Source organism: Coffea arabica, chromosome 8e (genome assembly GCF_036785885.1).
Source record: "Coffea arabica cultivar ET-39 chromosome 8e, Coffea Arabica ET-39 HiFi, whole genome shotgun sequence".
Classification (NCBI taxonomy): Eukaryota; Viridiplantae; Streptophyta; class Magnoliopsida; order Gentianales; family Rubiaceae; genus Coffea; species Coffea arabica.
Window position 1 is genome coordinate 44,072,438 of NC_092324.1, and position 13,899 is coordinate 44,086,336.

The window sequence follows — 13,899 nt, forward strand, 5'->3', positions numbered from 1 at the left end:
CTTGCTGCTATTATTTTTATCGAGTCGATTGCATGGCTTGTCTGCTACGGCCGTTGTGTGGTTTGAAAGTAAAACATGTAGTCCCTGCCTTGTCGGTGTTCTACTGTTTTATGGCTGCTGGATGCCTTCTATCTGGGAATACATGAATTCTTTACTTCGGTGGTGCTAGCTTAATGGATAGAAATGCCAAGCGTCGCAAGCGCTATGCCGAAATGCCCACAAGAAAAAAAGGAAGATCTCTTGCAGTGCCGCAGGGAAGCTAATGCTGCACGAAAAAAAAATGTAACCCTTCCTCCTCCTGTTCCTGGATCTGCAACTCGCCTCTTAAAGAGAAGGCGCGGAACTGGTGTTCAGCAAACAACTTCTACGGCCGTAGGAACAGTCGTCTGTTCTGATGCTTCGGCCAACCAATGTCCAGCTCCTAGACAAAGTCACTTTGTCGAGCAAGACAGAGTTGCTATAGATGCTCATGGACTAGCATCTTTGGCTGATTCTGTATCCAGTACGTCAAACGCTTCTGAAATAGCTATTTCATCTCTCTATGGATTGCTTGCTGTTCCAACGCAAGCTGCTAATACAGGTATGTCTGCTTCTTTATTTTGTTCCGCTGCCATTTAAGTTATGGCTCCTTTGGTCTTGTCAAGTTCCTCATTGTCGGTCGTGCTCTAGGTACTCTTTTGTGGCCTGCTTCTTTTTACTTTCTTGTCCTTTGTTTCTGCTACCACTAATTTTTGGAGCTTCGCTTTTCTGCAAGGTAAACATAAAAGGGTTACCAAAAGAAGTCTTTCTCGGCTGGATAAGATTGCAGAAAAAGTTTTGCCCCTGCCTTATGCTCCGCCCTGTCAGTATTGTGGAGCTCAGCGATGCCATATGGAGCCTCCTAACTTCTGCTGTTCCGGAGGAGGAGTTAGCCTTGTTAGCTCGTCAATGCCTTATGACCTTCGCCACTTGTTTACTGGAGAGGATGAGGAGTGTGAACACTTTAGGAGAAATGCTCGCACTTACAACAATAACGTTGCTTTTACATTATTGGGTGCAAAGTATGATAAGGAATTAACTAAGAACAAAAATGGCCTTTATACATTTCGCGTCCAAGGCCAGGTCTATCATTTTCTCGAAGGATTACAGGCGCGCGATGCTAAGGCTTCTGGTATTCAGTTATACTTCTTTGATACCGATGAAGAGCTTGCCAGAAGAGTTGATGGATCTCCTAAGTTAAGAGAAACTACTCTCAGGCTGCTTCTGCGTATCCTTGCAGACAACCCTTATGCCAAGTTCTTTAAAGATCTACGCAGCGTGCCGAATCTTGATGATCACAGGATCGTTCTCAACTGCAATGTGAGTCTGGATCAGCGTGTATATAATCTCCCAACCGCTTCACAGGTTGCAGCAATATGGACTGGAGATGGTGATGAATCCACAAATGCTTCCGCTCATATTCAGGTCTATAGTCACTCAGATACAAGCCATAAGATCAAGCATTTTTACTCTTGCTATGACTCTCTGCAGTATCCTTTGTTGTTTCCTCGCGGGGAATGTGGATGGCATCCTGGTATCCAGCGGGTTCAAGAGCACAGCAAAAAACGCAGCTCTCGTGCCTGTGAAGACCAAACCATTGTTGACCCGGTATCTCTTGCCAATGCTTCGCAGTTGATTGACTCGGAAGAAAGAGGTAGGTTTTCTTCTATTTAGCTTCTTATCTTTTCTGCTTCTCGTTGCTAATGCCTCATATCATATCTTTTACATGCTTTAGCTGCTAAGCGTGGCAAGGGGCAGAAAAGCAATGTCACTGCAAGGGAATACTACTGCTATAAACTACAGATGCGGCCGAATGATGATAGCATGCTGTTGCATGCACTGAGACTGCTGCAACAGTACTCTGTTGATATCTATGTCAAGATAGAAACATCAAGACTTGCTTTCCACAGAAAGAAACATAATGAAATCCGAACAGAGGCATTAAAAGGTATAATGGATAGTGTTTCAGCTGGTGAAACATCGGGTTCCAAAGTTGGCCGGAGAGTTCTTTTGCCTGCCTCTTTTATTGGTTGTCCAAGAGATATGAGACGTCAGTACCTCGATGCAATGTCTTTGGTACAGAGATATGGTAAGCCTGACATCTTTTTAACTATGACATGCAATCCAATGTGGAGAGAAATTCAGGACAATCTGATGTATAAAGAAAAGGCGCATGATCGACCCGATTTACTTTCTCGAGTATTCAGAGCAAAGTTTGAGTTGTTAAAAGCTGAAATCTTGAACAAAAAAAATATTTGGGGACGTTGCGGCTTGTGTTTATGTCATTGAATTTCAAAAAGGGGTTATCCACATGCTCATATGCTGCTGATTTTAAAACACAGATTTAAGCCACTCAATCCTGAAGCTTATGATAGGATCGTATGTGCTGAATTGCCAGACTCCGCTAAATTTCCTCACTTGCATTCCCTTGTGGTCAAACATATGATCCACGGCCCTTGTGAAAAAAATGAATGCTCACAGCCCTTGTATAAGAGATGGTCTGTGTAGAAATCATTATCCGAAAGAATTCTGCCAACAAACGTCACATGCTGAAGATTGTTATCCTTCTTATCGTCGACGAAATGATGGCAAATGGGTTAAGGTGAGGCGTTATGATTTGGATAATAGATGGGTTGTACCCTATAATCCATATCTTCTTGCTTTATTTGACTGTCACATGAATGTGGAGATCTGCTCCACAATCAAATTAGTTAAGTATCTCTACAAATATATATTCAAGGGGCATGATCTTGTTAACTTTCACATTATAGCTCAGAATACCTCTGATGATGTTGATGAAATTCGAGAATTCCAGCAGGGTAGATGGGTTTCATCTCCAGAGGCTTTATGGCGTATCTATGGCTTCCGCTTAAATGAAATGACTCCTGCTGTTTACACTCTTCAGGTGCACCTTTCTGATCAGCAATACGTCTCTTTTGATAGAAATGCTGATCTTTTAAACCTTTTGAGCCAAATAGATTTGTCAAAGACTATGTTAACAGAATTTTTGAAATGAACAAGACCAATAAAAAAGCTCAGGACTTAAAGTGCCTATATCGAGATTTTCCTCAGTATTTTGTCTGGGCGCCAGCAAAGAGAGCATGGTCCGAGAGGAGCAGAAGAAAAGTTATTGGCAGATTGGTTACCGTTAGCCCGAGTGAAGGTGATAGATATTATCTAGGATTGCTATTATCGCATGTTTGTTGTCCTACGTCTTTTGATGATTTATTAGCTGTTGATGGCCAAAAGATGAGCTCATTTAGAGAGGCAGCGTTAAAGTTTGGCTTGTTAAATTCTGATTCGTACATAGAGGATACACTTGAAGAAGCGGCTGGCTTTCAAATGCCTTCGTCCCTCAGGTTTCTCTTTGCCACTCTTTTGTTGTGTTGTTCTCCAGCCAATCCACGCTTTCATTGGGAAAAATTTGAAGCTGAGATGTCTAGAGATTTTCAGCGATCTCATCCCTCTCATGAGTATTGTTCTGATGAAATCAGAAGAAAAGTATTGCTGGATATTAATAAGACGCTTGAGCAGATGGGCCGACACATTACTGATTATCATTTACATTCAAATTGTTTTAGCCTTAACTGCCAAGACCGCCTAACAAAAAAGGTTGACAATGAAAGGAATATCGAAGTTACGCCGGAAGATTTACTTATAGCTTCAAAGTTGAATGCAGAGTAGAGGCATGCATATGATTTGATCCTCCAGTCAGTTTTCTCTTCAGAGGGGAGGGCATACTTTGTCGATGGCCCCGGAGAGACCGGTAAAACATTCTTGTATCGTTCTCTCCTCGCTACCTTGAGATCACAGGGATATATTGCGATTGCTGTTGCGACTTCCGGCGTTGCAGCTTCCATTCTACCTAGTGGAAGAACGGCACATTCCAGGTTCAAAATTCCATTGGATTGTTCAAGAAATAGGATTTGCCAACTAAGTAAGCAGTCTAGCACTGGCAAGTTAATTGCTGAATATAAACTGGTTCTTTGGGACGAAGCTTCAATGGCAAGAAAAGAGACCATTGAAGCTTTTGATGAATTGCTTAGAGATATAATGGAATCCGATGAGCCTTTCGGAGGTAAAGTCGTTGTATTTGGTGGTGATTATCGACAGACTTTGCCTGTTATTCAAGGAGCCACCAGGGACCAGTTAGTTGGCTCCAGTCTTGTTAGTTTGGCACTATGGTCTAAAATGCTATGGTTGAGATTGACGGAAAACATGCGAGCTTTCTCAGACCCTTCTTTCTCTCAATTCTTACTGAGAGTTGGTGAAGGATTGGATCCTATGGATAAGGACAACCAGATATGTCTTCCAAGCAATATCGTGGTTCCATTTGTTAACGTAGAAACGTCTCTGAATAGGTTACTTCTGTTTTACATTCTCCTGCTTCTTATATTTTTTTTCCGTATTGGTGCTCTAGCTGCTTGTTTAGTCATATTGTTCAAATGATCTTTCTCTGTCAGGTTGCTACTCTGTGTTTTTCCAGATTTGAACGCCTGCTGGAATGATCCTTACAAATTGATCAATAGATGCATTTTGACCCCTAAAAATGCTTCTGTTGACGATCTCAATGGGGTGCTGATCAACAGATTCCCTGGACAGCTTCATATTTACACTAGCTCAGATAGAACTTTGGATCAGCGACATCAGAGTGATTACAAAGATTTTTTAAATTCTCAGAATCCAAAGGGCTTGCCTCCACATAAGCTTCTGCTAAAGGAGAACTGTCCGCTGATTCTACTTAGAAATTTAAATCCGCTTGAAGGCCTGTGTAATGGTACGAGACTTATTTGTCGACAGCTGCTGCAACACACTATTTGCGCCGAAATTGCCTTTGGTCAGCACAGAGGGAAAACAATTTTCATACCAAAGATCCCATTGCAGACATCAGATACTGAAAAAAATGGTATCCCTTTCATAAGAACACAGTTTCCAGTTCGTCTGTGTTTTGCAATGACAATCAACAAAGCTCAGGGTCAAACCTTGGACTATGTCGGTATCTACTTACGAGAACCAGTCTTTTTGCATGGCCAGTTATACGTTGCCCTGTCAAGAGCCAAGTCTGCTGCTGCAGTGAAAGTTCTAATACTACCTGGAACTTTTGATGACGTGAAACTGGATTGCAAGACAAGAAATGTTGTCTTTACTGAAATTTTAGAATTGTCTGGCTGATTGTGCATGCTTCAATGAACTATCTTTGATAATTAATTTAAGCTTAGTTTGTTTCCGTCTATTTATACCTTTACTCTTTTATTAATGCTTATCCTTACTTTTTCCTTTGCTATCCATTCTAAGATGGATAATGTCATACCTATCAAAGATGTTCCATTTGGAATGCATAAATGGACATCAAAGATTGTTGTCCAAGAGAAGCAGCAGGTGACTTCAGCAAGAAGCACGCCAACAAAGAAACAAAAATTCATTTTCATTGATTCAGAGGTATTAATTGTGTTTTCCTTTATCGGCTAATGTGGCCTCTTCACTTATTTGTTTAACTGTGTCATTGACATAAATACCATTTATGTGTTTCTTTTGAAGGGATCAAAAGTTGAAGGGATTATATTTAACACAAATATTCCTGTCATGAGCCCAAGGATTGAAGTTTATAAGAGTTGGTTAGTCTGTCTATTTTTTACGGATTTGCTTGTTGCAGCTTTATCAGTTAGCTTGGCTTCTTGCTCATAATGTTGCTTATTGCAGGGCAATGAGAAATTACAGAATGCTTATAGATATTGTTAACCAAGAGACATATAACCGGTACAACCCTGATATCTCTTTCCAAGCGGATCAGAAGATCACCGATATAATAAATATCATGTCGAGCCAAAGGGTAATGAATTCGTTTCTGTCAAACAATTTGCTGATACCAGTGCAACTGAACAACTGTTTTACTCATTTGGCTCTTACTTTTCAGGCTGTTTGGGTGAAAGCGTTGTTCTCGTTTGAGAATATCTTTCAAAAATTCTGGTATATGGGTTGTGAAAAATGCTTTCGCTCGACAACTGCTGATCATGGAGTTACCTTTATGTGTAATACTTGCAAGAAAAAATATAAAGCACAACCAAGGTCTTTTACGTGGTGCAGCTTATTACTTCCATTTCCAAATGCATCTTTCGAGACTTATTTATATCTATCACTGATTTGGAAACTTCCCCAAACAGATGTCGACTTGATGTTGACTTAACTGATGCCACTGGAACCATTACAGCTACGCTCTTTGGTGACTTAGCTGAACAACTTTTGTCATTTACAGCTGTTGAAGTAATGGAACACTTTAATCAGGTCAGCTTTCTATCATATCTAGCAACAATATGGATACAATTTAGCCGTGCCCAATGTTTGGTCTTTTTGATCATTCTGCAGAATATAGAGGTTCCATTGGAGAAGCTACATCAAGAGCTCAAATCAAAAATATTTATAACTCACATCAAGCCTGTCCAGACCCCACTGGCAGATGGAAAACGCCGCTATACAATGCAGCACTATAAAGAGTATTCCAACATAGACTCTCCTCCAGCAAAGATGTCCGCCGAATGCTCCTCATCGAGAGCTAAAACTTCTCTCATTCAGAGATTCAGTGAATCTGATGATACTCAGGAAACTGACCTGCGTACTGTCGAGGCCAATGCACTCAAAAAATCTAAGTTCAATTAAAGCGCCTATCCATGGTGTAACTCAAACTCTTCTTTTCCAAATGCCTCATAGTGAATGGTTACTAATAGGTTTATGAAATCTGATTTTGTCACTCATTTTGCATCGGTTCATGCTTTGTATTGGCCTAGACAGTAATTTTGTCGCTCTGCCAACCTCAGAATGACTATATCCATTAGTTGTTAACGATTATCGTTTTGCAGTATTGAGTGTTTCAATTGTTAGCTTCTTCGTAATGTCTTCTGTTGTGGCGTGTCTACAAGTATAGTTTCGCATTGATCTGCTATTCAATGCAGCAATTGCCTTCGTCTATATTTCCAGCATAACTCAATACTTCTATTACTTTACAATTAGCAAAACTCTCCTTGCATTTTTGTTATATCACAATCTTATTCCAACTTACCTCATCTGTCCTCTCCAAAAGAATGAAAGCACCATTAGTGTGCATGTTGTGATTTTTACATGTTTCGTTTTCCAATGACCAGTAATGGTTGAACCGTTGTCATTAAATAGTTAATGAGTCCCAAGAATTTTAAGCATGCTTTCTCTATAACCAATAGGACGCCTTCAAGTATTAACTCAATCACTTAATTTCATCTCACTGTTCACCCGACACCATCACAACAAACTTATTCGGTCTTGCGTGCTTCTCCTATATATACCCAAACAGCAAAACAACTACTGCAACATAGAGTAAAGAGGCAGAAATTGCATTTCACTTTTAGCTAAGAATAAAAAATAATGCAGTCCCCCGAGACTGTTGCCTCATCCAATTCGCCAGCAAGAAATACCACATTTCATTCATGCTGCTTCTTTTTCAGATTGAACGTGCCTGACCAGGTATATCCTTACTGTCTGTATTGGCTGTCGTTATTGCAAATACGTCTTATCTCAGCTTTCATAATGCTAGAATTTCTCTGCAAATTTTAGATATTTCCTCCTCAGTTCCAAGCAATCCTCATTAAGCACCAGTGCAATCAAATTACTCTGCGTGAGGGCTACAAAACATGGATCATTAAACTCAACAGACAGTGGTTTGGAGATGGATAGCAGGAATTCTGTCGCAGCAACATCCTCAGGCAGAGTGATTCTTTCTTGCTCCGTCATTCTGGAAGTTTAGTTTTTTATGTGATTCATTTCTCAGAGGACCGTCAGCAAGCACGCATGCCATGGACAGATCCATTACCTAATATTCTACATCTAAAGCCGTCCTTTGGATCAGAAAGTTAGCCTTGCTATTTTTTGTCTGATTTTACTCATTATTCATTTTTTTTCAGAAGATTCTGCTTGCTTGCCTCATATGTATATAATCTTCTTCGCAGTAAATAGAAAGCTAAGAATTGTACGACAGCGAGTTTTATCATCAATGAAACCAGATTTTGTAAATAACTTAATTGAAGGAGCGTGTTTCTATCAGATTGTTACAAGGAACACTCGACATAAATTTGTAAGTTTTTTTTTTTTACTTTTAAATGCATCTTCCCCTGATTATTCTGCAGCAATGTTAACGATGTTGAGTGTGCCACCAGAAAATTCCCAGATTTACGCTTCACTGCTTACCTGGTGACAAAACACCTTCTGTTACTCTGAGGACTGGAAATAAAATAATAACTGTTACCATGCATGGAAGGCAGTTTATAGATAACTGGGACATTTTTGCTGCTGAGCACCAACTTGAACTAGGTGAAATTTTAGCTTTCCTTCCTGAATCAAGCTACACCTACACTGTTTTAATCTTTGACAGATATGGTGTAGAAAAGCAGTTCTCATGGTATCACAGTTTCCATGTTTACTCCATCATGAAGAATGAATCAATTTAGATTAATCAAAAATAGCAGCTTCCCTGCATCATGTTTCTTTTTTTCAAGCGTTTACTATAAGGATTCTTTTCGCTTATATATTATTCCATTCTCTGCAGCTTCTTTTTCTTTGCCACCTTATACTTAACAAATGAAAAATTCTCCTGCTGAAAAAATTACGCACAACACATGGCTTCTTAGACATTTCTATAACCATGCTAGGAATCCAAAAAACCTTTCAACCGAAGTAAATAATTTCTCTGCTTCTGAAATACATGTTCACTGTCCCTTCAATCTGGGCATATTTACACGGTACCACCGTGCGCAAGCACGGTGAACATCTCCTACCGCACGGTGAACATCTCCTAGTCTTTATAAACATACGAAGTGACTGTGTAGGTGATGATTCATATGATATCATGCCCTCTGATATTAAATGAAGTCGTTTGCTTTTTTTATTCCTTGATCAGTCAGCATTTGAATTTTTTCCTTTGTTTTCAGTTAAGAGTTGTGTTGAGCTTTAAGATTAACTTGTGAAGAGAATGATAGAAGAATGCATGAAATTTATCTCGAACAAGGTTCATATGCTGACTTGACTTAAAGATTGGACCAAGAATTGGTTGAGTCTGCCTATCACAATTTATTAAAATCCTTGAAAGGTTGACTTGGTTTTTTAGTTTCAAAATTGGCATATTTGTTTTCCAATTACACAAAGAATTGGTCAAACAGCTCTAACACTAGCTTCGTTAACTAGCTTCGTTAAAGTGACAAGTATAGAAAATTACTCCTCACTAATCTGAGATGAAATCAAGTTTCAGGCAGTTCTGCAATTTCATATACTTATGGAGATTGATTTTAGTATCAACCAGAAATGGAATTATGGAGATCCATTTTTTCTCGGAGAAGAGGAATAGATTTGTAAATTAAGCGTTGACTGAAAGTTTCTACATTATGGGACAATAATAAGCATGGACTAAATACTCTTATTGTATAACGTATATTGTGGAAGCATAAGATCCAAGCATAGTATGGAAGCATAAAGATGTTCAAGCAGAATTGAGCCAATTGACTACCTTTCAAAACATACAATTCTTGTAAAGAAAGACTAGGAATATGTTTGAATCATCCATTCATTTTTTCAAAGAAAAAGCCACAGATGTCTTCTTTATCAGTTCATCGAACTAGCAACATCATCTTGGTGATTCAGACCAGTAAGCAGCTGCAAATCAAGATTTCAAGCATTGGTACGAGAAGACATCCTTTTCCATGCTAGTGGGCACAACACATATAGTATAACTTTTCTCTTGTTTCCGTTTTTTTTTTTTGGGTCTTCAATGGATTTTGAATGATAGCAACCAGTTAGCTCACAAGACTTCGTCCAAAATAAAAGAATTTATCTAAAATAGAGAAAAAAAATGAACTTCAACTTGTGGGCTGTATTAAATTCTCGTGTATACCTGTGGCTATCAAACTTGAAGATTTTCTTGATGTACCCTCACACAAAGTAAGACATCCTTAATGAGATGTAATTTTCTGACAACTTCATTCATGTGCATCCGATCATTTGGCAATTTTGCAGAGCACTTCAGTCCGATTTTTAATAGGGAAATAATGCAATCAATCTCTCTTCCACCATTAATAGTTTCCTCCCCATGAGTAATTCTACTGTTTTCATCTCTTCCTTCAGAAAGAAGCGACGGGTCCACGATCTCGGAGACTTGTTCATGCAAAGCCCTATTAACATAGTTATGTATATTTAGGTCATCCATGAATATGTCATCTGTTGGCCTCCTCTTTGTGATCATCTCTAGCAAAAGAATGCCGTAGCTGTAGACATCCCCTGGAGTTGATGCCGCGTGACCCATTCCATACTCTGAATTTTTGTTTCTATATAGATATATTATTGTTATGTTGTAAAGGAGAAGCTATATATATATATATATAATCTAAGGAAGTAAATTAAATATAGCTGCTATGTTTAAGTACTAGTTAAAGACTTGATTGAAATTGTTAAAATGAATCACTATAAATTGGGTCATGTATCTCCTTAAAACTAATGTCAATTATAACCCGTGAAATTGCCAACTTTAAGTGCCAAACAGTAGTCCGTGCACAATTACCTGGAGCTGCGTAACCGATTGATCCTTTTATAGCAATAGTACTGCTGGTTCCCTGCTGGGAAGATCGGTTGTTGGGATTTGGTAGAAGCCTTGCCAATCCAAAATCACCCACATGGGCAACAAGATCATTGTCAAGAAGAATGTTACTTGGTTTTAGATCACAGTGAACAATCTCAGCTTCGCAGTGGTTCTGAAGATACTGCAATGCTGAAGCTACATCAATTGCAATGTTCAGCTTCTGAGAAAGATTAAGACTTCTTGAGCTTGTTGCCTGATCAGTTGTATCTGCAGGATGCAGCCACAAGTCTAGATTCCCATTTTCCATGAACTCATAGACTAGAGCTTTGAATTCATCACCCCTGGAATCAATACTGGAGCAATAACTCACGATAGAAACGAGGTTTCTGTGGCGAATATTTCTCAATGTTTTACACTCAGCCTTAAAACTTTTTTAGCTCCGTTCTTTTGAAGATCAAGAACTTTAACTGCTACAAGCTTATTGCCATGTTTTTCTAGTGTGCCTTTGTAGACAGCTCCAAAATGTCCTGAACCAATTAAGTTTTCTGGAGAAAATCCTGAAGTTGCACGATGAAGTTCATGGTAAGAAATTCACATGAGCTCATCGATTCTTGGGGGCATGCTAGAGAATCCTGCCACCATTCTTCTTTCTCTTTTTCGATGTACCAAGAGATATAACAACACTGTACCAAGAACCAGAAGCGTTGCCGGTAACACAATGGACAGCAATATGATAACCTTCAGCTTTCCTCTATTTTTCCCTCTGATAACTCTGCAAGGTGGGAACTCCAATTCTGGAATTCCTCCACAGAGTTTGTTGTTGCCAATCAATGATATTTGACTTGCATTGCTGAAAATCCCTGTGTTTGGTAGCTCTCCCTCGATGTCGTTATAGGAAAGGTTTAAGTACCTCAAAAACTGAAGCTTCTCAAGTTCTCTGGGTATTGGACTAGTCAAGTTATTACTCGAAAGGTCTATTTGCTGGATGCTCTTCAAAGAAGCCAAATTTGGTGGAATTGTTCCTTGGAAAAAATTGGCTTGCATGGAAAGCTTCACTAGATTTGAACAATCAGCAAGTGATATGGGTATATCTCCAGCAAGTTGGTTGTGGGAAACATTGAAATCCACCAAATGTATAAGCTTTCCAATTTCAGAAGGCAGAGAACCGCTAAACGAATTTTCACCCATTTTCATGTACATCAGTGATGAGTGCGTCTGTAAAAACTGTGGTGATATAATTCCAGTAAATTTGTTTTGAGATATATCCAGATATTGCAAATTTTGACAGTTCATAAGAACATTGTCAAATATATTACCCCCTTCAAACTGGTTAGTTGATAACTCTAGACGGTATAAAGCAGTGGCATTACATAGGGTAGAGACTATCTGTCCTGACAACTCATTTTGGGCTAGACCCAGAAGTTGCAAATTTTGTAATTTGCCAAAATCTCTTGGAATGAGCCCAAAAAGAGTGTTTGCTTCAAGGGTAAGGATATATAAATTGACAAGATGTCCAAACCCTTCTGGAATAGTTCCTGACAGTAGATTTCCCCCCATGTACAATTCAGTGAGTTGATATGAGAGATTGGCCATGACTTTAGGTATATTACCTCCAAAATTATTGCCACTCAACGAAAAAATGCTTAGATCACTGCAGTTGGTCAGATTGTTGAAGCCCAGGCTGAGTCCGATCAATGATGATGATAAGTTCCCAATGGAGGAGGGAATCTCTCTTGTCAAATTGTTTGAATAAATATTAAAATTTTGAAGCTTCTTCAAATTGCTCAGCTGATCCATCGGAATTTTCCCTTCCAGATTGTTCCCCGCTAGGCTAATATTTATCAACTCTGAGCAGTAGCTCAGGTTTGCTGGGATTTTTCCACTGATTGCGTTACTTGAGAGGTTCAAGACTCTCAGCTTGAAGAGGCAACCGAATTCTTGGGGAATCCCACCACGGAATTGATTCTCCTCAAGATGGATGAACCTCATGAAGCTTAGATTTCCGACATGAGGAGATACGGTTCCAGACAATTGCTTATGCCGTAGAGTCAAGGCTATGACCCTTTGATGTCGAGTACCACATGTGACTCCTTCCCACTGACAATGGTGTTGTGAATGGTTCCAGGAATTCAGGACTCCAAATGGATCATCGTATATTTGATTCTTGAATTCGAGCAGAGCAAGACGATCAGTCTCATTTTGAAATTGTTTAGAAGCTAAAACATGGCTTACTGAAAGGTTCATGGCAACTAAGAGAAGGAGAAATATGTTTGCTAATGTTGATGATGAGCGAAATCCCCACATGGTATTGGGAACTTCAATGAGCTGTTGGATGCGAAGATGGAATAATTTGCAACAAATTGATGATTGAATGATAAAAGTTTCTGTGGAATGGGAACAATGTTTGAGCTGTTATAGATTCTTGTAGTTCTGCTCTATAGATTCTTGGAACGAAATATGGACTTAATTTTCTTGGTATATTTTCGAGTAAAATGAGCTAAACTTCGTTGTGAGAACTTAATACAGAAATGGTCAGCGAGCTGTTACAGATTCTTGTAGTTCTGCTTTATATAGTCCACACAACTGGAACAAATGGACTTAGGCACCGTTGTTCGCGGTTGCAGTGCTTTTGGTAAAAAAAAAAGAAAGAAAAACACTTTTAGGTGTTAAAAGTATTTTTAAAGTGTTTGGTAAATATCATCGCATAAAATTAGGAATAGAGCTTTTGGTGATAAAAACACTTTTAGCAAAAGCTCAAATTTGATGCTTTTAGAGTAACCTTTGTGATTTAAAAAAAAATAAAACATCAAATTAAATCATTTTAGCCTATATTATGAATCAAATAAAGAGATAAACACTTTTAAATATTTTCAAATTACACGTTATCCAATACAATAAGTACTTATTGAACTATATCCCCAAATAATATATTTAAAAGTAACTAAGCAGTTAATAAGTATTTTTTATTAAAAATTCTATACTTTTTTAATAATTTAACACGACCCAAACGGGCCCTTAATTGTCTTGGTATTTATTTTTGGAGAAAAATTAGCTAAACTTCGTCATCAGAACTTAATTCAGAAATGGCCCAACTTACAATTCAGTAACCTAATAAAACAAACACGCAAGATGATTATTGGTCCTTTACGTGTCAACGTCTATCAATTTGGAAAATGGCCTGGACAGAGAATATATAGAAATCAAATGTGCCTCTATTTCTAAATTCTAGCGTGCATTTTTCAGTCAATCTGCCTAGGGAGTCAGTTGCTCAAAAACATACAAAACTGAGCACA

General features: G+C 38.7%; 2 protein-coding genes across 2 annotated transcripts; both read left to right on the top strand.

Annotated features, from left to right (window-relative positions):
- The first annotated feature begins 204 nt into the window (after positions 1-204).
- Positions 205-3,034, top strand: LOC140012801 (uncharacterized). Its single transcript, XM_072061113.1, has 5 exons — positions 205-580; positions 755-1,672; positions 1,754-2,107; positions 2,361-2,397; positions 2,527-3,034. Exons 1-5 carry the CDS (start codon positions 205-207, stop codon positions 3,032-3,034), a joined length of 2,193 nt encoding a protein of 730 aa, XP_071917214.1.
- Positions 3,031-5,190, top strand: LOC113704839 (uncharacterized). The gene is made up of 3 exons (XM_027226712.1): positions 3,031-3,630; positions 3,730-4,379; positions 4,482-5,190. The coding sequence occupies exons 1-3, from the start codon at positions 3,031-3,033 to the stop codon at positions 5,188-5,190; spliced, it is 1,959 nt and encodes a 652-aa protein (XP_027082513.1).
- Positions 5,191-13,899: the final 8,709 nt, after the last annotated feature.